Source organism: Armigeres subalbatus, chromosome 2 (assembly GCF_024139115.2).
Source record: "Armigeres subalbatus isolate Guangzhou_Male chromosome 2, GZ_Asu_2, whole genome shotgun sequence".
Lineage (NCBI taxonomy): Eukaryota > Metazoa > Arthropoda > Insecta > Diptera > Culicidae > Armigeres > Armigeres subalbatus.
The window spans coordinates 226,323,131-226,346,008 of NC_085140.1; the positions used below are offsets into that span (position 1 = coordinate 226,323,131).

The 22,878-nt window shown below is 37.2% G+C and overlaps 2 protein-coding genes across 5 annotated transcripts in view; one reads left to right on the plus strand and one right to left on the minus strand.

Moving 5' to 3' along the window:
- Nucleotides 1-11,947, minus strand: part of LOC134211786 (remodeling and spacing factor 1) — a 36,893-nt gene extending 24,946 nt beyond the window's left edge. For all 3 annotated transcript variants that reach the window (XM_062689008.1, XM_062689007.1, XM_062689006.1), the window contains exons 1-3: nucleotides 11,572-11,947; nucleotides 9,176-9,360; nucleotides 8,925-9,121 (exon numbers count right to left, since the gene is read on the minus strand). In XM_062689008.1, the coding sequence (XP_062544992.1) occupies nucleotides 8,925-9,121; nucleotides 9,176-9,360; nucleotides 11,572-11,716 (527 nt within the window). In that variant the 5' untranslated portion in view covers nucleotides 11,717-11,947. The remainder of the gene's footprint in view (nucleotides 1-8,924; nucleotides 9,122-9,175; nucleotides 9,361-11,571) is intronic.
- Nucleotides 11,948-14,413: 2,466 nt separating this feature from the next.
- The window catches only part of LOC134211789 (myosin light chain kinase, smooth muscle-like), a 66,896-nt gene continuing 58,431 nt past the window's right edge, over nucleotides 14,414-22,878 (plus strand). Inside the window, exons 1-3 of one of the 2 annotated variants that reach the window (XM_062689012.1) lie at nucleotides 14,414-14,504; nucleotides 19,619-20,417; nucleotides 20,670-20,973. In XM_062689012.1, the coding sequence (XP_062544996.1) occupies nucleotides 19,657-20,417; nucleotides 20,670-20,973 (1,065 nt within the window). In that variant the 5' untranslated portion in view covers nucleotides 14,414-14,504; nucleotides 19,619-19,656. Of the gene's footprint in view, nucleotides 14,586-19,618; nucleotides 20,418-20,669; nucleotides 20,974-22,878 lie in introns of both variants that reach the window. The other variant, XM_062689011.1, reaches the window with a different exon arrangement.

Consider the following 22,878-nt stretch of genomic DNA (forward strand, 5'->3'; position numbering starts at 1 on the left):
CCATTCGAGCATTTTGATCAATGTGGTATATAAGAAGGCTTGAATTCACCGAATCAGCACCTTCTTATATGCAACATTGGTCAAAATGCTCAGAGCGGTGGGTGCAGTTGACCTCCAGAAACGTCAAATCAGAGACTGACCCGCAGGCAAGCTGGCGGCCATTACCGCTCGCGGAAAACTGGATACGAGCAGCATCGAGACCGATATGCCAATAAAATTGAATTTAAACTGATTACGGTCGTACAGCTACTGTCTAATAATTGGAACACACTATTTCATGCGCAAATTGCACAGCTGATTGTTTGCCATTATCCTACACAAAAAAAACATTGTTTAACATTGAGGTCGAAAAAACTACACAATTGATTGAATAGTCCGCAGCATTATTTAGGTAGTCATAAGACAAGGGAAACCTAGATTAAAGCACCTAGCGTTGATGGTGCCTTTCTCGCATTTAGTTAAGACACAAACCTTATATGGGGTTTATATGGTCCGATGTACCATTTTCTTCATAACTTTTAAACGCAATAACCGATCGTTATAAAATTCAATAGTGATCAACAAGGCTTTGTCCACTGTCGAATGAAACTTGCTGCGAAAAAATCGGTTAAGGATTACTATACGAAAAGTTGTTCAATGTTTTTTATAGCTTTTGTGCACACACATACACACATACATACACACGGACAGACAGACATGTGCTCAGCTCGTTGAACTGAGTCGATTGGTATATAATACTATGGGTCTCAGAGGCTTCTATAAAAAGTTCGTTTTCGGAGTGAAATGATAGCCTTTCGGTACAACTTAGTTGTACGAGAAAGGCAAAAAGAAATCCATTTCCTTACAAAAGAAGCCTCCAAAATCTTGATCAGGGTTTGAATCTAAAGGAGAATGAGAGAATCTCTCACTTATCATGTCTGTATACACTCTCGATAGGTACCATACCGTGAGAGACGTTTTATGGTAGCTATTACGATAATGAACTGATTCGGGGGGCTACCTACAACTCGTGATACATTTCTTTCAATAAGCCCCAATTGCGATGGAACCGGTTCTGATTATGCATTTCAACTTGTTTTACACAGCTGTGCGTCCCCAACATGAATAGGACAGGGTCAAAGGTGCTGGTTGAAAGAGATATGGCGCCACAACATTTGTAGTAAAATGAATTATCTTGTATGGACGTTCTCAATAACTACGCATCACAGCAATATGTGACCTAGGCAGAAAAGTTACAAATATTTTTCTGATTGTTTATACCCTTATTGCATTACGCAACTGTAAACAATAAATGAGATCTGATTACAGCTCCATACTAAACTCAAGCGGTTTACTACAAATTTCTTTATGACTGCTCGCCACCTAGAGTGTACAAAAGTAACATTCATAACTTACGCCATTCAACAACAGTTGTCACTGCTGTATATGCAAAATCACATTGATATAAATACGCAATTTATACCAGCAGGTGTACAAGTGTTGCTGAAATGATTTGAAAGGGCCTCAAACGGAATTTCAGCTAGAATGCCACTGGTCTAGTCCTATTGAGCGAGAACAAAGCGTTTTATCAAACCCCATCGGTGGTGGGGCCGCCTATCTGAATCAGTTTTTTCAAACTTGTGTACAAGTTGTTTTCATGGCTTATTATGATTCGAAGAGGTTTTTGCCTCTCTTTTATCGTTGTTCGTTATCTATCGAGAGCGATTTCTGAAAACCCTGATCTTGATGCTTTCTCTGGTAGAATATAATGCGAACATCATGATCCAGAAAGTTCCTTTCTTTTAATCTATCGGATTGCATTGTTTCTGTCTTTATTAGCGAGACTTTCAAGGGCAAGGATTGCAATTTGAAAAAATATAATTGTGTTTTTCAATTATTGAGGCACTAATAAACTTTGTTCGCCTTGATGATGATGATGGATTTTATATTTATTGACGTAATTGTAATTTGACCTTTTTCTTGTGTAGTTTACAAAAGTTTGAGTCTCGCGCGCGTAAAGCAGATATGAATAATTTTTAAATTTATGTACAGACTTGCGCTTTTTCAGCTGTTTCAATGATTCTGCGGATTAGTAATAGGCTATCTAGTAGAGTTTGGTTTCCGCGGTTGATACCGAAAGTTTTGATATCGACGGAGCGGTAACACAAGTTTTGATTTTGTTGACAACGACATAGTTTATTAGATTATTATTGATGCTTTCGAGTGGCTAACGTTACTTGTAATAACATGAAACGCGATTCTTGGTGGAACTTTTGAAATCTGTGCGATAGGTATCACAAGTTTTGCATTTTTATGCACTCGAAGCATCACTACTGATACTTATGAGAATCCGTAGATGAAATAAACAGTTTTTTTTACATTTAATATTTTTACTGGATAGTAATGGAAAGTTGAGAAATTTATATCTGTGATCGTTTTTGTTTTGCAAATCTGATTAAATTGTTGAAAAATTAAATTCAATTAATTATCTTAAAGATAAATCGTCTAGCTCAAACCTTTCTAGGGGTATGTGGCGGGACCATCATCATCATTATCATAAAATCCCCTACCAGATCATTCAAGCGTACAGTTCCCGTACTTTCTTTATTCGAATGAACATAATAAAGAAGATTCAATTGACAGTAAATAGGGGAACGGTTCGGCACTTCATCTCATAGCTCCCATTTCCATCCCATCAACAACAAAGCAATGAAAAGGAATTTGATCTGTTTTTTTTTTATTTTTGTGATTTTTTTCAGCAGTGATGTTAGCAAAAAGAAGCGACAAGATTGATGCTTTATTTCTCTGTTTTTTGATGAGATGAATATATCTAGACCAACTTTTGAAAAGGGCGTAACAGCCAAAATTTATTCCTTCTGATTCTTTGTCCACATATAGAGCTATATATGTAGACTAAGAATCAGAAGGAATAAATTTTGGCTGTTACGCCCTTTCAAATGTTGGTCTAGATATGTTCAGTGAGATGGAAAACGTAACAGTTCCCCTATATATACATATCACTTGAGCAATTCTTGACAGTTTGTCGTGCCAGAGGAAATACAACATCATATTTACATTACAACTTAATTCAATGAAAACATATTATTTTTTTGCTTGGTCAAACTGTTATATTAAATTCTTGTTAAATATCTTGGCTGTGCATATGTACAGCACATGTTTCGAAATGGGCAAATTGATATAAAACTTGCGAAAAAGAATCCACGTGTCTTGGAGGTACTCGAACCCTCAATCTCCTACTCTCTAGACAAGCGTGATAACCCCTACACAACAAGACCACTTAAAGGTCACGTTTGCGTGAGTACCGAGTACCAACCTCCACCGCGGAGATGTGGAGACTTGGAGATTGGACAAATCAAGCATCCGAAAGATATTCAATTTGCAAAAAAGAGCTAACCGCTAAGTTTTTCATGTGATTATTAAAACGTGTCGTTAGATTATTCATACCATTGCATTCTGAGCATAAAATGTTGAAGAAAACATGAATGAAAAGTAAAACTTTGCAAACTTTTCTAATGGAATGTTGACGCAGAATCATACCAAAACAAAACATTGAAAGTAAATAAGCGGGCCACTGCGAAACGTCTCATAAAATATGTACCTTATTCAAAGCTGAACATGTTAACTTTTTTTATTCAAGGAGCGAAGGTGTTTAGACGTTCAATTCGCGTTCAAGTCAAGTAACTTTTTCACTCACTTGCATAATTACAACTCAGCATAGCATAACACCAAATATTAGGAGGTACTCATTTTTCTGTTATTTAACCCTTATGCGGCCGAAGGGGTACCCGTGTTCCTTTTTCAACTTCAAGTGCTGATATTTCAATGAATTTTTATAGCTGAAAGCTGAAACTCGGTGACATCTAAGAACTCCATAAAATGTAGCATCTGTGAGAAAATCACGTTGATACAGTAAGGAGGGACGTGGGGAGGGGCATCTGATTTTTTTTACCACGTGGATGGCCGACAGGGTACCCGTGTTCCCATAAATTGATATTTTCATAACTTTAACAATTTTCCACCGATTTAGATAATTTTGACAGTTTTGGAAACAGAAACTCATATACTTTTTGACCATTGTCAAGGTTTACAGCTTTTGTTCATGGTTATACAAGAAATCTTTGAAGTAAGGTTTAAGAGTCTACACACGTAACCGAAGGACTATCAACCAGTTTCAAATATATTACATGCTCATTGCGCTTCTTAGAATAGTCGGTGTTCACGGTATATATTCTGGGTCTCCAAAAACCCCTGGAGTAAGGCCTCAGTCATCCAAAAAAACCCTGGAATAAGATCTAATGGTCTGCTAACGTAACCGAAGGTCTATCGTGCAAATTCAAAAACGGTACATGCTCTTTATGGTGCTTAGCATATAATGCTTCCACAGTATATGTTCCAGGTCATCCAATGACCTTTTCTTAAAACATGTTTGCATTCTCAGTAGTTCTTGTAGCTGTCATTGATTCCAGGTAGTCTACGAACTCCATACAGTCAAGGTCCTCGGATCGATATCCGTAATGGAGGCAGTTAACGAAGAATAAACATGTTGCGTGACCCCTTCTTGGTATATGTTTGTATTCCATATAGTTCTTGTTGTTGTCGTGAGTTCCTGCTAGTCTACGAACTCCATACAGTCAAGGTCTTCGGATCAATCTCCGTAATAGAGGCAGTTATCGGAGAATAAACAAGTTGCATGACCTCTTCTTGGTATATGTTTGTATTCCAAGTAGTTTCTGTTGTTGTCGTGAGTTCCAGGTAGTCTACGAACTCCACACAGTCAAGGTATTCGAATCAATATCCGTTATGGAAGCAGTTATCGAAGAATAAACAAGTTTTATGACCCCTTCTTGGCATATGTTTGTATTCCAAGTAGTTCTTGTTGTTGTCGTGAGTTACAGGTAGTCTACGAACTCCATACAGTCAAGGTCTTCGGATCAATTTCCGTAATGGAGGCGTTTTTCGAAGAATAAACAAGTTGCGTGACCCCTTCTTGGTATATGTATGTATTCATGTAGTTCTTGTTGTTGTCGTGAGTTCCAGGTAGTCTACAAACTCCATACCGTCAAGATCTTCGAATCAATATCCGTAATGGAGGCAGTTATCGAAGTATGAACGAGTTGCGTGACCCCTTCTTGGTATATGTGTGTATTTAAAGTAGTTCTTGTTGTTGTCATGGACTCCAGGTAGTCTACGAACTCCATAGAGTCAAGGTCTGGGGATCGACCTCGGTGACGGAGGCAGTTATTGAAGAATAAACACGTTTTGTGACCCCTTCTTGATATATGTTTGTATTCCAAGTAGTTCTTTTTGTTGTCGTTGGCTCCAGGTAGTCTACGAACTCCATAGATTCAAGGTCTGTGGATCAACCTCCGTAATGGAGGCAGTTATTGAAGAATAAACAAGTTGTGTGACCCCTTTTTGGTATATGTTTGTATTCCAAGTAGTTCTTGTTGTTGTCGGGGACTCCAGGTAGTCTAAGAACTCCGTAGTGTCAAGGTATGGGGTTCGACCTTGGTAACGGAGGCAGTTATTGAATAATAAACAAGTTGTGTGACCCCTTCTTGGTATATGTTTGTATTCTAAGCAGTACTTGTTGTTGTCATTGGTTCCAGCTAGTCTACGAACTCCATAGAGTCAAGGTCTGTGAATCAATCTTCGTAATGGAGGCAGTTATCGAAGGATAAAACAGGTTTTGTGACCCCTTCTTGGTATATGTTTGCATTCCAAGTAGTTCTTGTTGTCGTGAGCTCCAGGTAGTCTACGAACACCATAGATTCAAGGTCTGTGGATCAACCTCCGTAATGGAGGCAGTTATCGAATAATAAACAAGTTGTATGACTCCTTCTTGGTATATGTTTGTATTCCATGTAGTTCTTGTTGTTGTCGTGAGTTCCAGGTAGTCTACGAACTCCATACAGTCAAGATCTTCGGATCAATCTCCGTAATGGAGGCAGTTATCGAAGAATAAACAAGTAGCGTGACCCTTTCCTGGTATATGTTTGTATTCCAAGTAGTTCTTGTTGCTGTCCTGGGCTCCAGGTAGTCTACGAACTTCATAGAGTCAAGGTCGATGGATCAACCTCCGTAACGGATGCAGTTATTGAAGAACAACTGGGAGGGACGGAAGGTAGTGGTTTACCTCCAATACCTTTTCCGAACTTAATCTATCACATGTTGTGCATATGCATAATCGAGTTTCAGACATAGCAATTAATTTCCACTCCGGGTGGCTCAATACCCGTAACATAGGCAATTAACTTTGAATGTGCTGAACTCGAAAGGCGATCTCACTTCGCTTATGTTCGTTGTTGGGATCTGACGACCAGCTGGCACAATCTCACACAACCCTACTTCATCGAGCGCCGTTGGTGATGAAGCAAGTGTATAGGAGCCAGATAATACTTAATACTCATCCTACTTGGTTGGCATTGTACAAAAACATATATGAGAGAGTTAGTTCTGAGAATGTATTGCGAGAGTTCGGCTACATGCCCGGTGCTGTGAATTTGGTTTCATCAGTACCCGCTAAGCTGCGGAGGACGACGCAGGTCCTTCATAGCTTAGTAGGGAAAGCACCTGTCTAGCGTACTGGTTACGTGGGATCAAACCCCACCGAAGTTCTATAGATCAATCTCCGTAATAGAGGCAGCTATCGAAGAATAAACATGTTTTGTAACCCCATCTTGGTATATGTTTGTATTCCAAGTAGTTCTTGTTGTCTTGAGCTCTGCGAAGAGACTTACAAACTTCTTAACAGTTACTCATAAATGATTCATAATAAGCTACAGGCAGTGAAAGTTATTTTTTATTATAAACGTGATAAAATCGGGTTAGGCAAAATCTGGGTAGACAAAATCTGGAAGTGACAAAATCGGGTCAACCTCATCTGAGTGATTGTACGTATTCCTAGTAGTTTTTGTTTTTGCCATGGTACTAGGTAGTCTATGAACTCCATATAGGAATGATCTGCAGATCAACCCACGAACGGAAGGCTATTGGTATATGTTTGCATTTCAAGTGGTTCAAGTTTTTGTCATTAGCTCTGGGCAGTTATTGAAGAATAAACAAGATGTGAAACCTCATCCTGATATATTAGCATTCCAAGTAGTTATTGTTGTCTTGTTGTTGTTGGTTCCAGGTAGTAAACAAACTTCATTCATATCACTAATATGAAGTTGTCTATTCTTTGGAAATGCAAAATGTAAATAAATTGGAACGATACAACTTCACGTCGAGAATGTGAGGGAAAAAACGGGCCAATATCGCAAAGATCATGTACCGTATTAAAATTAGATTAAGGACACTCCTCACGGAATCCAAGTTTCAAAGTGCTTGCGTTTTCGGGGGCACACCAATCGATACGGAGGCGGCGCACAACTATCAATTTTGTTGATTTAGCTTTGCTGCGTAGCAGCATGCGTGAAATAATAAAAATGACAGTTGTGCGTTGCTTCCGTATCGAGTGGTGTGCCCCCGAAAACGCGAGCACTTTGAAACTTGGATTCCGTAAGGAGTGACCCTTAAGACTCTCTAGATATTCGTGTAAGCCTAGAAGTCTTACTCCATAAATTTCTAGGATGACCATTAGCATATGCCATGAACGCATTTTATTCATGGACCCCAAAGGCATGTACCAAATTTAAAACTGGCTGATATATCTCTGGTGTAGATCCTAATGCCTTACTTCAGGGTTTTCTTGGATGACCATGAACATTTGAAATGGGTGCATTCTATTCTACGTACCATAAAGGGCATGTATAACTATTCAAATAGGCCGAAAGAACTCTGGTTATGTGTGAAGTTCTTGAGGATTGTTCAAGTGTTCTCTTGGATACCCATGAACATATGCAATGAAAGCGGTATATTCTATGTACCACAAAGGGCATAAGCCACTTTTGAAACAATCCGAAAGGTATCTGGTTACATGTGAAGATCCTGAGGCCTATTCTAGCATTTTTTTGCAAGACCATAAACATATGCAATGTACGTATTCTATTCTATGTACTACAACGGGCATGTACCACTTTTGAAAAAAGCCAAAAGATCTCTGGGTACCCATGCTGATTTAAAGGCCTATTCCAGTGTTTTCTTGGATGACCATTAACCTATGCAATGGACGCAAACTATTCTATGTACCACAAAGGGCATGTAACACTTTTGAAAAAATCTGAGAGATCTCTGGTTACGCGTGTAGACCTGAAGGCCTTTTCCAGGGTTTTCTTGGGTGACCATGAACATATGCAATGAAGGCTCCAGAGGACTTATCCGAGAGATTTCTTCGATAGCGCAGAACATATGTAGTGATCACATTTAATTTCAAGATGCGCAAAGAGCATGTACCACTTTTGAGACAAGTACATAGACCCATGGTTACGATTGTAGACCTTAAGGCCTTACTCCAGAGATTTCTCGGATGACTCGGAACATATACTGTGAACGCATTCTATGCTAAGTACCACAAAGAGCATGTACCGTATTTGAATTTGCATAATAGGCCTTTGGTTACGCGAGTAGATCTTTAGGCTTTGCTCCAGAGATTTCTCGGATGACTAAGACCTCATTTCAGGGATTTTTGCATTACCCGAAGCATATACTGTGAACACCTTCAATTCTAAGAAGCGCAAAGAGCTTGTAGCATATTTGAAACTGGTTGAATGGCCTTTGGTTACGCGTGTAGACTCTTAAGCCTTACTTCAAAGATTTCTTGTATAACCATGGGCATAAGCTGTAAACCTTGACAATGGGCAAAAAGTATATAAGTTTCTGTTTCCAAAACTGTTGAAATTATCCAAATCGGTTGAAAATTGTTGAAGTTATGAGAATATCAATTTATGGGAACACGGGTACCCTGTCGGCCATCCACGTGTGTTTTTTTTGTTGGCCGCATAAGGGTTAATGGAAAAGAATTTAAAAATATGGTTTCTTACCTCGCCACTACTTTCCATGTTTCGTCGTCCAGGTTTTCGCAAAATATCCGAATATTGCACCGACGATCCAAGATGCACCAGTATGTATTACCGAATTTGTCTTTTCCAATTGGTTCGGAACGTAACTGTTCTGCAGCGATACCATTGACGTGACCTTTGAATTTGACATTTCGGTCAAACTGTGCCTCCAACAAAGCCTAAAAAAGACCAGCACTTATTATTTTTATTTCATGAGAAGCATCAATACTTACCTTCAAAACACGCAATTTAACTGCAATACTGGAGTTCTTATATCCAAAACGCTCAAGTTCCCATGCATCTTGATTGGAATACGAATAGGCAAACTTTGAAAGTGCATTTTCCCATCTATTTGTAGGAACAGACTTTTTTATCTTCCTCAATAGTTTTATGTGTATTTCTTCAAGAGGGGGAGCCACTGAAACAAAAAGTACAGAGATGTTAAAAAAATATTTCTTTTTCGTGGTCAGCTACCTAACACAATAGGAGGCTACGTAGAACTGACTGACTAATGAAAGGCTTTTTGTTTAAAAAAAAAATAAGTCGAATTATGCTTCATCTCCCATCCCCGGTCATTGAACAACCGTCAATACAATTTCCATATATACGTCACTTTTTTCCATCTACGGTTCTAGATGGATTCCAATTAAGCCCCAGTTCGTACAATCCTATCTGCAAAAAATTACATCCTCCCAAAGCAGAACTATGCTGATGAACCACTCAATTACCATAGAGTCGTTTAAGATCACGTTGAAAGATGTCTGTAATAAATTGTGTTAACTTGAACAGATCCTACATCACAGCATTGGAGATTCATTTTAGGGTCTGTTTCATACGGAGAATTAAACTGAAATTAAAATTAAAAGTGACATTTCAATAATTATCGAATAACCCTGATCGCAGAAGATTACTTTTGACAGATATCGAATCATTTTACTTCGATGTCTTATTTTTAATTTTCGAACTGTCCTTAGGCCGATGACATACTCGCGCTTTTGCGTACGCGAACCCGTCTAAGACAAAATAATTTCTCTTGCTGATATTCTGCTTTACGAGTACTTGGACGCGCTCCGCATCGCTCGAAGCGTCAGTATGTCATCGCCCTTAGGGTCTGTCTCATTTGGAGAATTAAACTTAAAAGTGACAGTTCAAAAATTAAAAAATCACCCGGTTAAAAAATTAGCTGCTGCTACCCAGCAATAACAATATGACAGGAGTTATTTGATAGTTATTGAACTGTCAATTTTAAGTTAAATTTGAGTTCAATTCTCCAAATGAGACAGACCCTTAGAAGGTGCCTTTCTTGCCCCTTAGTATATTTGAACCAATCCAAAACAGAATTTTAGTTGAGTCATATTTATCTGGATAGCCGTTCTCTTTGAAATCCGCGTTCGAGTCTAGATGTTAAATAAGATGCAACAGAGACCCAGATTAACCCAGTGAGATTTTGACCCTTCCTTAACCACGTTGAAAGCTTGAGATATTTCAGAAAACAGATACGAACACAGACCATTTTTTCATTTTTATTATATAGAAGACGAAGATAAGATAGAGAAGAATACAGTGACTATAGGACTTATAGTACTCTAGAGAAGAAGATAAGCAGAAATCAATTTATATGATGTTCACAGAGTAAATAAAAGCTTAACTTAAAAGTAAACCCCTTTAATATAAATGAGGTACCGTTTAGCAGGCCAGCTATATTGTCAATTTGAATCAAAAATACACTTTGTTTCTAATTTGTAACATGTTTGAACTAAACATCTATATACATAAAAATGAATTTCTGTCTGTCTGAACCTTATAGACTCCGAAACTACTGAACCGATCGGCGTAAAAAATTATATGCAGAGGTTTTTGGGGTCGGGGAAGGTTCTTAAGATGGTTCGGGACCCCTCCCTCCTTTGGAAAGGGGGGCTCCCATACAAATGAAACCGAAATTTCTGCATAACTCGAGAACTAATCAATTTTAGGCGAAACGAAGTTCGTCGGGTCTGCTAGTATTTAATATTAACATAAAATGGAAAGGTAAGTTTGCCTTTGCCTAGCCTCTCGAGTATATTTAAATTCTTGGTCCCTTAGCCCTTCGTGTTTTCCTTGCAGTATACAAATTCATGAACCATTTCAAGCGTTCAATTGATCACTATTATTTAAATGCTAATAAGAACACCGATCCATGAAGCTGGCTAAGTTTCAGTGGGAATATGAAGCCAGAAAGAGTAACTTCTAGGCTAAGTGGTAAATTTCCCCAGAATCGCCATTTCATTCAAAAATCACTATTGAAAAAAATATCATTCAACAGGTAGGTACAAAAAGCATTATGCATACATTTTCTTCTCTAAGATGAAGTGTCTAACGATACCCTGGGATTGATTCAAAATAGTGAGTTTAGACTTTACTAGAGAAACGGGTAACCTACTTGGACATAGTGTAAACAATGAGAATAAACGCATATTTACTTAAGTTATAAAATTGTATGCATACAAAAAATCAATAGTTTGATTTAATAAACAGAAAACAATTAAAATACACTTAGATGCTTTCTTCAAAGCTGAAAAAACGGCAAACTTTAGAACCGGGAGTGCTCCCGTTGGAGTTAAACACTGTATTTTTTTTGAAAATCACATACCTTCAGATGTATTTTCCAACATTTGGGACAACTCATTTATGGGAGGTGAAGCGATTCCGCAGGCATCGGAGAATTTTTCGATGAACATACAAATAATAGTAAAATTCGGATCATTTACACACGAACATAATACGTCAGACGCCATTGTCTATTTTTTTACACAGATTCAGATTATTTTTTGATTGTATAAATTGGCCGACTCCACAAATTAATGTCTTGTAGTTACTATTTTTTTGTTAATTATAACTTCACGCGTCTGCACAGCTAATATCATACTTTTATTTTGTATATTAATTACAACAAACTCCACAAAACACTGATAAAACTTGAGAAATACATCACAAACTTCGGAACAATCAGATTCATACGGTTTATAAATATGGTGGGAATTGAGTCGATGGCATGCCGTGCACGGAGAACTTCGTAAACTTATTAATGAGCAAAAAAATACCCATTTTTAGATCTTGCGTTGAGCTGTCTGGAAAAATGGGGAAACTTTGGCAACTTAATAGACCAATGCAAGATCTTGATCTAACCTCACTTATTTGACAGTTCACAGAGCTTGTTTACAAGGTGTTAGAAGAAAAATCGATGAGGAGAAAATTAAAATTCATATTTTTAGTTTAAAATTGCTGCGATCCGAATATTTCAATGATATTCTTTGCATTCAGCATGAAATCAATCGCAAAGGACATCTACATGCGAATAAAATGACGAAACAATTTTATCGGAAGCATCGCCAGAGGCTAAGTCCCGGTGAAAAAGCTCTGTGAACTGTCAACCTACGTCATCATGCACTGGTCTATTGACCTGAAGAAACGTACACTGACAAAAATCCAATCATATCCATTATGTGTGGCACACATAAATTTTGACTATAGCATTTCCCACATAATGGCTATGTGAATTCGCATAGCATATATGTGGAAACACACAACCGTTATTAACTTATAACCTTTATGTGAATTCTCTTATAGCGGCAGGTTATTAACGCACACATAAAATTTATTTGTAAATTTCTTTAGATTTTTGCCAATAAAAATGTGTGGATTTTTATTAGTGTATGATTTCCAATCAAATGCCTTATGAAAAATTTGCCACAAGGAATCGGTAATTGAATTTCAATATGTTGCCTTATGAATGATGATTTACATTTAAAAAAAATGTAAAGTGCAGCAGACTGGGTTCAAACCATGGACGTCGGGATCGGGAGGCCGGTATGTATACCACACGCCCATCGACGCTTGACGACTTGGGAAGGTAACTGCGTATAAAAAGCACTGTGAGTGGTATATTGTAGATCCAGTTGAAAACCGAACTGAGCTCTCGCGACAATCGCATTTTCTCCCATTTCCAAGAGTCGCAACTGCATCGCGGGTGGTGCACAGGATGGCGCACAGCTATGGCATTGATGCGCACTACTCGCGATGCAGTTGCGACATCCAGAAATGGGAGAAAATGCGATTGTCGCGAGAGCTCAGTTCGGTTTTCAACTGGATCTACAATATTTAGTTGAAGCTTCATAAGGCGTCAGTTATGAATTTCGCTAGTCCAGTTCGCTGAGTGTCATTCACCAAAAGATATTTTAGTTACTCGATAAAGATTGTCTCTTCGGTTCCCTTTGTTCTGCTGTCCGTATGGACTTTCCTTCTTTGACATTTAGCTCCCCTATCATCGCCCGCAAAATATGTTCAGGACAGCGACAAACTTTATCTTGTAACTAAAACATCTTTTTATTCACCGCAATGAATCGCCTATAGGCCTATATATATACGCGAAAGGCAAAACAATAAATTTACCACATAATCTATAGATTATATTGTAGATGTATTGCCGTTGAATCACCAATTTGAAGAGTTATACTAATGACACACTGATGGTACAAGTACCATGGTACAAGAATCTTGAAATGAGTACCATACCAATTATTGTCTTTATTAATGATAGTCTTGGAATAATTTTCTTGTTCTCTTGTACCATGGTACAAGTACCACAGGTGTGTCCTTAGTATTATGTGTAGATTGTGATTTGCCCGCTTCTTTTTCTCACACTCACTATCATTTCGGGTTGATCAGTTTTTGTTACTGAAATTTACCCAATTATAACCCATTACTCGTTAGTCACATGTCAGCGTGTACACTAAATCGATTCCCGCGATTCCCACCATGATTCGACGTCTATTTGTTTTCAGATATAAGGGTCTGTCTCAATTGGATAATTAAACTGAAATTAAACTTAAAAGTGACATTTCAATAATTATCAAATAACCCTGCTCGCAGAGCAAGATTACTTTTGACAGATATCGAATCATTTTCCATCGATGTCCTATTGGAATTGCTGGGTAGCACCAGCCATTCTTATAACGGGGTGATTTTTTAATTTTCGAACTGTCACTTTTAAGTTCAATTCTCCAAATGAGACAGACCCTAAATACAGTTCGGAACTTTTTCCGCACCATACATCAATCAGAATTTAATTACATTTTGTCTAGTATTATAAGCATTTTAAAATAATCTTCCTATAGGATCCGAGGTAGGATCTGTCAAAGTTAAAGCCCCAAACGCAATACAACGGAACGGCGACGGAAACGGAAAATTTGACAGTTAGCCCATATATTTTCTGTCAAATTTGCCGTTTCCGTCGCCGTTCCGTTGTATTGCGTTTGGGGCTTAACACCGTCGTGTGTCTTCTTCTTATTTTTACTTGGATTCGTTTATAAGGTTTTTTCCAAGGTTTTTTCTGTACGTGTATGAAAAGGCCTATTGTTCTTAAACTGCTTTATTTGCAGTTCCGTGTATATATAGGAGACGTAATTTATGACGGAATCTTTTATGTTTTGTGTCGGATTTGTGGATCTGTTTCGCGAAGGTGGTGCCACATAAATAAATACCGAACAGTGACTGCGAAATCAGTTTATATTACTGCTCCTGCTGGTTTGTCTATACTTAGTTTTTATACTTAGGTATTCTGATTAAACAGTGTTTAAGTTTTGATGGTGATATATGGTATATTCGGTACGTTTTGTCGTTTCTGATAATTGCGTAGATATTCCAGCGCAGTTTCTTCAAATCTTTAGGCCGTACTTTTATATGACGAATCACTCCAGAAGTTTCATTCCTTAAACCTGACTGCTTTTGTTTAGATGAGTCAATTTTATCCATAATTACAGTGCGTATAATAAAAAACAGTGATTTGATAGTTAAATTCAGTAACAGATGGTCATCCAGAGAAATGGTGTCAGCTTCATATTATTTTGCCAAAACAGCGATGTTTGCTTATTAATGAACGATGTCAGTTTGTCAACCGTGAACATATTGGTATTGTAAATACTTAAAACACAGTCTGGGGGAACAACTTCGCGGATGTGCCAAGCATAAAAAAAGGTGCTAATGGAATTCAATAAAATGCCTGTGAAGTTAATAATGCAGCTTTGAGTTCTATAATTGATAAATATGTACAAACATACAATATTCGATAAAATAAAGTTCGGGTGTTTTTTCATACATATACACAGGATTTTGTTTTCACAATTTTTTTCGCTCGTATTTTTGATCGTTTGACTTCAATTTACCACCAAACTCTTCGAAACACGTTTAAAAAAATCCAGAATAAATAGAAGAAAAATCACATGATAATTAATGTGCGTTAAACATTTAGCATGAGTGGAAAATTGAGAAAATGTAAATCGTGTAAAAACAGAATCCAGTGTATTCCGATTTTGAGCTCCTATTTGAAGTGCTATAATATATTGTACCTAGATCCTAGTTGAAAACCGAACTGAGCTCTCGCGACAATTGCATTTTCGCGCGTGGCGTACACTTCAGGACAGGTACCGCCGCGTTTTCTGTACCATGTTTACTTAGTTCTTATGGGTGGATAGCATTGCGGTGTATCGTTTGGCGCAAAAGTAATTTATCAAGTGTAAAACTTTCTGAGTATTTCCAGAATTAAATGCACCCGCTTCACTTACAAAATCCGCAATGATATTAAATGACCATCGTTCCATACGTAATAGTTATTATATATAAAATTTGATCTATTATATTCAAATCCCAAAAAATAGACTATTCCAAAAGCAATGCAAATCCAACACACATACAATCCAAATCCAATCCAAAGCTAATGATCGGAATCCATTCCCAATCCAATCCAAATACAATTAGAATCTGATCCTAACCAATCTAAATCAAAATTCAATCCAAATCCAATCCAAATCGAAATTCGAACTAAATCCAATCCAAATCAGATTTAATTCTATCCTAATCCAATCCAATCAAATACTAATTCAAATCTAACTCCAATCCAAACCAAATCCGATCAAAATTCATTTTCAATCCAATCCAATTTCAGTCCAAATCTAATCCAATCCTAATAAAAATCCAACTCAATCCAAATCAAATTCAGATCTGAACCAATCCAATTCGAATGCAATCGATACAGGGAACTGTTCCGATTTCCATCTCACTGAACATATATTCATCTCATCGCAAAACAAAGAAATACAACACCAATCTTGTCGCTTCTTTTTGATAACCCGCGTTGCTCACTGGTGAAAAAAAAAATCGCAAAAATAAGAAACAAACCAAATTCCTTCTCATTGCTTTGTTTTTGATGAGATGGAGATAGGAGCTATGGGATGAAGTGCCCCTACAATCCTATTTCAATCGAAATACAATCTGAATCAAATCCAAATCCAATTTTAATCCTATTGCAACCCAAATTCAATCCAAATCCAATCCAAATCGTTTTGTACTTTTGCTTATCAATATTTTCTCATTAAATTTCTTTTGTAACACATCTTTCTCTGTCTCAGTTATTTTTTCAAATGTTTACTTGATTCTTATGGGTGAATAGCATTGCGGTGTATAGTTTGGCGCAAAAGTAATTTATCAAAAGTAAAACTTTTTGAGTATTTCTAGAATTAAATGCACCCGCTTCACTTGCAAAATCCGCAATGATATTAAATGACCATCGTTTCATACGTAATAGTTATTATATATTAAATTTGATCTATTATATTCAAATCCCAAAAAATAGTCTATTCCAAAAGCAATGCAAATCCAACACACATACAATCCAAATCCAATCCAAATCTAATGATCGGAATCCATTCCCAATCCAATCCAAATACAATTAGAATCTGATCCTATCCAATCTAAATCAAAATTCAATCCAAATCCAATCCAAATCGAAATTCGAACTAAATCCAATCCAAATCAGATTTAATTCTATCCTAATCCAATCCAATCAAATACTAATTCAAATCCAATTCAAATGCAACCGAAATCTAACTCCAATCCAAACCAAATCCGATCAAAATTCATTCTAAATCCAATCCAATGCAACCGAAATCTAACTCCAATCCAAACCAAATCCGATCAAAATTCATTCTAAATCCAATCCAATTTCAGTCCAAATCTAATCCAATCCTAATAAAAATCCAATCCAATCCAAATCAAATTCAGATCTGAACCAATCCAATTCGTATGCAATCGATACAGGGGAACTGTTCCGATTTCCATCTCACTGAACATATATTCATCTCATCGCAAAACAAAGAAATACAACACCAATCTTGTCGCTTCTTTTTGATAACCCGCGTGCTCACTGGTGAAAAAATCACAAAAATAAGAAACAAACCAAATTCCTTCTCATTGCTTTGTTTTTGATGAGATGGAGATAGGAGCTATTGGATGAAGTGCCAAACCGTTCCCCTACAATCCTAATTCAATCCAAATCCAATCCAAATACAATCTGAATCAAATCCAAACCCAATTTTAATCCTATTCAAATCCAATCCATATCCAACCCAAATCCAATGCAAATTCAATCCAAAATACAATCCATATGCAACCCAAATCCAATCCAAATCCAATCTAAATACAATCCAACTCCAATCCGATTCCAATCCAAATCTATTTATTATTTATTCAGACTAAGGCCGAAGTGGCCTGTGCGGTATGTAAGAGTCTTCTCCATTCGGCTCGGTCCATGGCAACACGTCGCCAGCCACGCAGTCTACAATCCAAATCTAATACAACACAAATCCAATCCAAATCTAATCCAAATCTAATACAACACAAATCCAATCCAAATCTAATCCAAATCCAATGCCAATCCAACACAAATGCAATCAAAATCCAATCAAAATAAAATCCAACTTCAATCCGAATCCAATCCAAATCTAATCCAACACAAATCCAATCCAAATGTAATGCAATTCCAGTTGAAATTCATATCCAAATCACCCAATCCAATCCAATCCAATCCAAATCTAATACAAAACCAATGCAAATCAAATCCAAATCAAAATCCTATCAAATCCAAATAAATGTCCAATTCAAATCTAATCCAAGTCCAATTCTTGCCAAATCCAATCAAAAATCAATACTTATCTAGTCCGAATCCGATCCAATTCCAATTAACTTTTTTTAAGGCATAGCAAAGCGCCTTAGAAAAAATCTAATAAGATTTGTTTTAATTTGGGTTCATATCCAACATACTCTATTAAATCCAATCCAAATTTATTTTAGTTTATTTTCTACAGCTCCAAAAATGTTTGAACTATCACTTTTTTTTAAATGAGATCTTTTTTGCAATTAAATCTATATCTATTCAAATTTGAATATAATACGATTCAATTTAATTTAATTTAAAATCTAATCAATTATTCCATTCTTAAAATTGGAAATCCTTCGTATCATTCAATCCATTCTAAAAACCACACAAATTATGTTTGTCGCAAATGTTTTCAGTTTACATGAATGTTGTTTTATCATTTTGCTTATCAATAATGAGAAAATACATTAAATTTCTTTCGTAACACATCTTTCTCTGTCTCAGTTATTTTTTATAATGATAATTTGGAAATTTCGTAGCTTTCGCAAAGCTATTTCTCAATTCTGGTGACCTCTTGCTCCGAATTTATTCCACAGAGACCTCGAGATCTCACTCTGGCTTATTAAGTCGTAGACATCTCGCTCCAGCAATCATATATTGCAAAGAGTCCTCAGGTTAATTTGTTTGTATCGGAGACCTCTCGCTCCAGCAATTTTAAGTTTCAGAGTCCTAGTTCGCCCTGGATATTCGTTGCCATGTTCTTTTGTAAACCAATCGACAAATGCATCAGTTTGAATTTCATTTCATTGAATTCCAAATGATTCACATGTCGTACATACATACATACATACTCACAATTCGTTAGGGAACTTCTACTGCGCCATGTAGTGACCGAGAGCGAATTCTTGATAAGTTTAGTTGCCGGTCTTTTTGCAACAATTTTTTTTTTTGCGTCGGTACCGTCATAACTATAGATAGTAGAATCTATAGATGAGCGAAAGCATGGCTGAGTCGATTTTTTTGCCCGTGCACACATAACAATGTTCATAAAACTGATTGTATGTTCTCTCGGTAAATCAAAGCGTACTGCGTTTTTTCACTAATCAAAAAATTAGTATATGTTTCTATTCGCGACTACGAAGGTAAATTCTTCACGCACAGTCTGACAGTTCCTTATGGGATTTTACTGTGGAGGAACAAGAAAGGGTGATTGGCGGCCATGTTTCACGCACAGTCTGACAGATAGCTGAGATAGCAATGAGTTTTTGCCATAAGAGTGAGTAGAGGCATTACATTCGTATTCGCGAATATAAACAATTCATAGCTGTAGAACGTGTCCAAAGAAGCATATACTGTACACGAATTGTAAATGTTTTAATATGTTTTTACATCTGCACAACATATCATCGTATTCTCCATAGCAAGTACAATGGATACATTATGCCCAGGGAGTCGAGAATGTTTACCACCCGAAAACATCCTAGACCGGACCGAGCAGAATCGAACTCGACATCTCCGGATTGGCAATCCTACGCCTTTGCTGGATACCCCTTCCCCTATATACAATTCTAATTTTTCTAGTCGATTTTTACACTGACCCCCTCTTTCCACTTCCCGCAGTGTACCTTACTGCAGTATTGTAATCATAATTGAATCGTATAGATAATTAATTTTATGTTCTGTATTACTTTCATTTATTTCTTTACAGAAACTTGAAGGCTTAGAACACTGTTAACTCCCAATAAAATGTTCAGTACAGCACCGGTATTTCATTCAATACCAAAAGATCAAGTTTTAACAGAGGGATCTTCTATAAATCTTTTATGCACTGTCCACAGCAAATCACACTGTTGGTCTGTATGGGATAAGAATGGAACCGTATATATCCCTTCCTACAGAATAGTTATCGCCGAATCATCCAACACGAAATGTTTGAAAATTTCAACAGTATGTTTGTCAGATTCTGGATTGTATAGAATTACTGTAGAAAATAAATACGGACGTGTAGAGGCTTCTATAAATGTAAAGGTGATAGAAAATCCAGTTACAAAGGACATCCTTAACGAGCCGATAAGAATAAAACGCCAACTAATGATACATCAGCTAGATTCCGATGAAGTTATACTCGTAGGGCAGTATCGAAGTACAACGCTGCCTGCCGTAAAAGTTTATCTGGATGATAAAATACAGCATGGCATAAATAAAGTTCAAATAACGGCTAACGACCAGGCAGTTATTCTAATGAAAGATAGACCTCCATTCAAAGCAAAAAGCTATTGCTGCATTTTGCAGACTACGTCTGGTAAAACTACAGCCACAGTAGCATCCGTGATGGCAAACCGAGAATCAACTATATTACCACCAAGAGTGCTGAACAATGCATCAGAGTTTGTTACCTCATTCGAAGGTTGCGAAACTGATATTACGGTCAAAGTTGAAAATGAATTGCCTTTTACTTACATTTGGAAACGAAACGGCGAAATAATACAGGATTGTAAGGAATTTAGGTACGTATTAATTACATACTTACGCACGAACAAACAAATACATTTTTTAGACCGAGATAGCATCTCGAGTTTTATAACTGTGGAAGTTAAGAGGCGGCAATTTCCTTGTGGGAAATGCAATGCCAACGTAATTGTAATTCAAATAAGTTTGCGATTGTTCGTTAATTTTGATTGAGATTGTTAGTTCCGAAAAAGTAAAGATGCTCACTTTCAGGTTATAATTGTAGTTAATTATCTGTTTAACTTTTCTAGGTATATTGATCATGGCCATGGTGTGGTGTCGCTGAGAATTATGGATCCATTCGTGTTAGATTCTGGAATTTACGAATGCATTGTTGCGTCCGCTGGAGGAACGTGTCGAGTACAATCTCGTTTGAAAATATTAGAAACTGATTGTGCCGTTAAATCGCCACCTCAAATATTGATGTACCCACAATCATATGTAGCGGAGCTGGCATCCGTTGTTATTGTTTGCGCTCATGTTGTTCCACAAAACTGTGTTGTCAGATGGAAAATCTGTGGTATTATTATAGATAAGGATTCCGATAATATTCAGGTAAGCATAGTTGCGATTTTCCGAGGTTGACGCATCCTACTCTAAAGAGTTTTTTTTTCTGAGATAAATAGTTTTAGCCCTTATGTGATGAGTGGCCCTCTATAGCCGTGCGGTAAGAGGCGCGGCTACAAAGCAAGACAATGCTGAGGGTGGTCTGGGTTCGATTCCCGATTGTCTCGATTTCCCTGGGCATAAAAGTATCATCATGTGAGCCTCATGATATACAAATGCCAAAAATGATAACTTGGCTTAGAAACCTCGCAGGTAATAACTGTGGAAGTGCTTAATGAACACAAGCTGCAAGGCGGCTCTGTCTCAATGTAGGGATATAATGCCAATTGCCAATAAGAAGAAGATGTTGATGAGTGTATGAGTGTTATTTATTAAATTGCATCATTGATAAATCGGGATCAGTCCGTCGAACTTCGACTTGCCCAAAATTTATTTTTCACAAACATGTTTTTTTTGTATTCACATTATGAGTGTTGTTCTCTACAGGGCGATTCGATTTTTTTTAAAGCCCGTCTGCTCCTCTTTTCAGAGGGGGAGAAGCATTTCTCTGAAAATTACAAAATGGCATTTTCTAAAACATAACGTTTCCTTGAAAATAAAATTTCCTCGAAAATATTGTTACGCGAAAATAACATTTCCGGAAAAGCAACTTTTTTCGTTAATATTATTTCCTGAGTGTCGTGACCAGGACGAGTTTTTCAGACTCGACCGTTCGTCGCAACAATACTCAAGTACTCAACAACAATACTCAATACTGAAACTTACTTCACTTTCTACACGATCATTCCGAAATGTTTACATAGTGCATTAAATCCAATTGTCTCGCATTTTAAACAAGTTCCCTATAGGGTATATCCGTTGATTATAATCAGTTTGATGTCAGATCATTCAACTTGGAAATCTACAGCAAAATGAGATTGAAACATGAAATCTATCATGATGATTCATATTTGAAAACAAATTATAATTTCAATTTGATGTCCACCACAATCCATTTTTTTTTCCAGACACGCTTTGTGATTTTCCAAACCACAATCCATTTTGCAGCGTTCTTCCAGACGCGCTTTGTAGCAATACAAACCAATTGCCTTGTGTTTTTTTAATCATCAGATATTTTAACACATTAGCACATTACCAATTCAACCCACCTTTTGAAATCAGCGTCAGGATCCAACTTATCTCCTGGCAGGATCGCCAAAATGTGTGGCCCTAAATGGCTGGAACGAATTGTTATGACAGCAGCTCTCCGTGGGTGCGTGTGCACGCCACGGAGGTCTGACCAGAAGAGGCCGAGTCATGGCTTGCTGCGCACTGATCGACACGCTGAGGTGTATAAATGTATAATCACATGCTGATGGTAATATACTCAAACCCCACATAAGCTACGAAGGACCTCCGCAGCTTAGCGGGTACTGATGAAACCAAATTCCCAGCACCGGGCACCAGTCGAACACTCGCAATACATTTTCAGAACTAACTCTCTCATATGTATTTTTGTACAAATGCCAACCAAGTAGGATGAGTATTTAGTATTGTCCGGCTCCTACACACTTGCAAGGCAATTAACTTTGAATGTACTGAACTCGAGTGGCGATCTCTTTTCGCTTATGTTATGTTCGTTTTTGTTGCGAAACGATTTGACACTGGCACAAAAGAGCTATTAATAAAATGATGAATCGCGGGAAATTCAATTTAACACGTAAGAAAATAACATCAATATCAATAATGAGCATTTTTGTTTTCTTTATAGCTTTACTTACAAAAGTCAAATCGCTTCGCAACGACAACTGACTTTCAGTTTAGAAAGTGTTCTATGAAGTTGTCGCGTTGATTATATCCAATTAGTTTATGGGCCACCTCACGGAAGAGTCTTTCACATAAGTAGCGATTCCC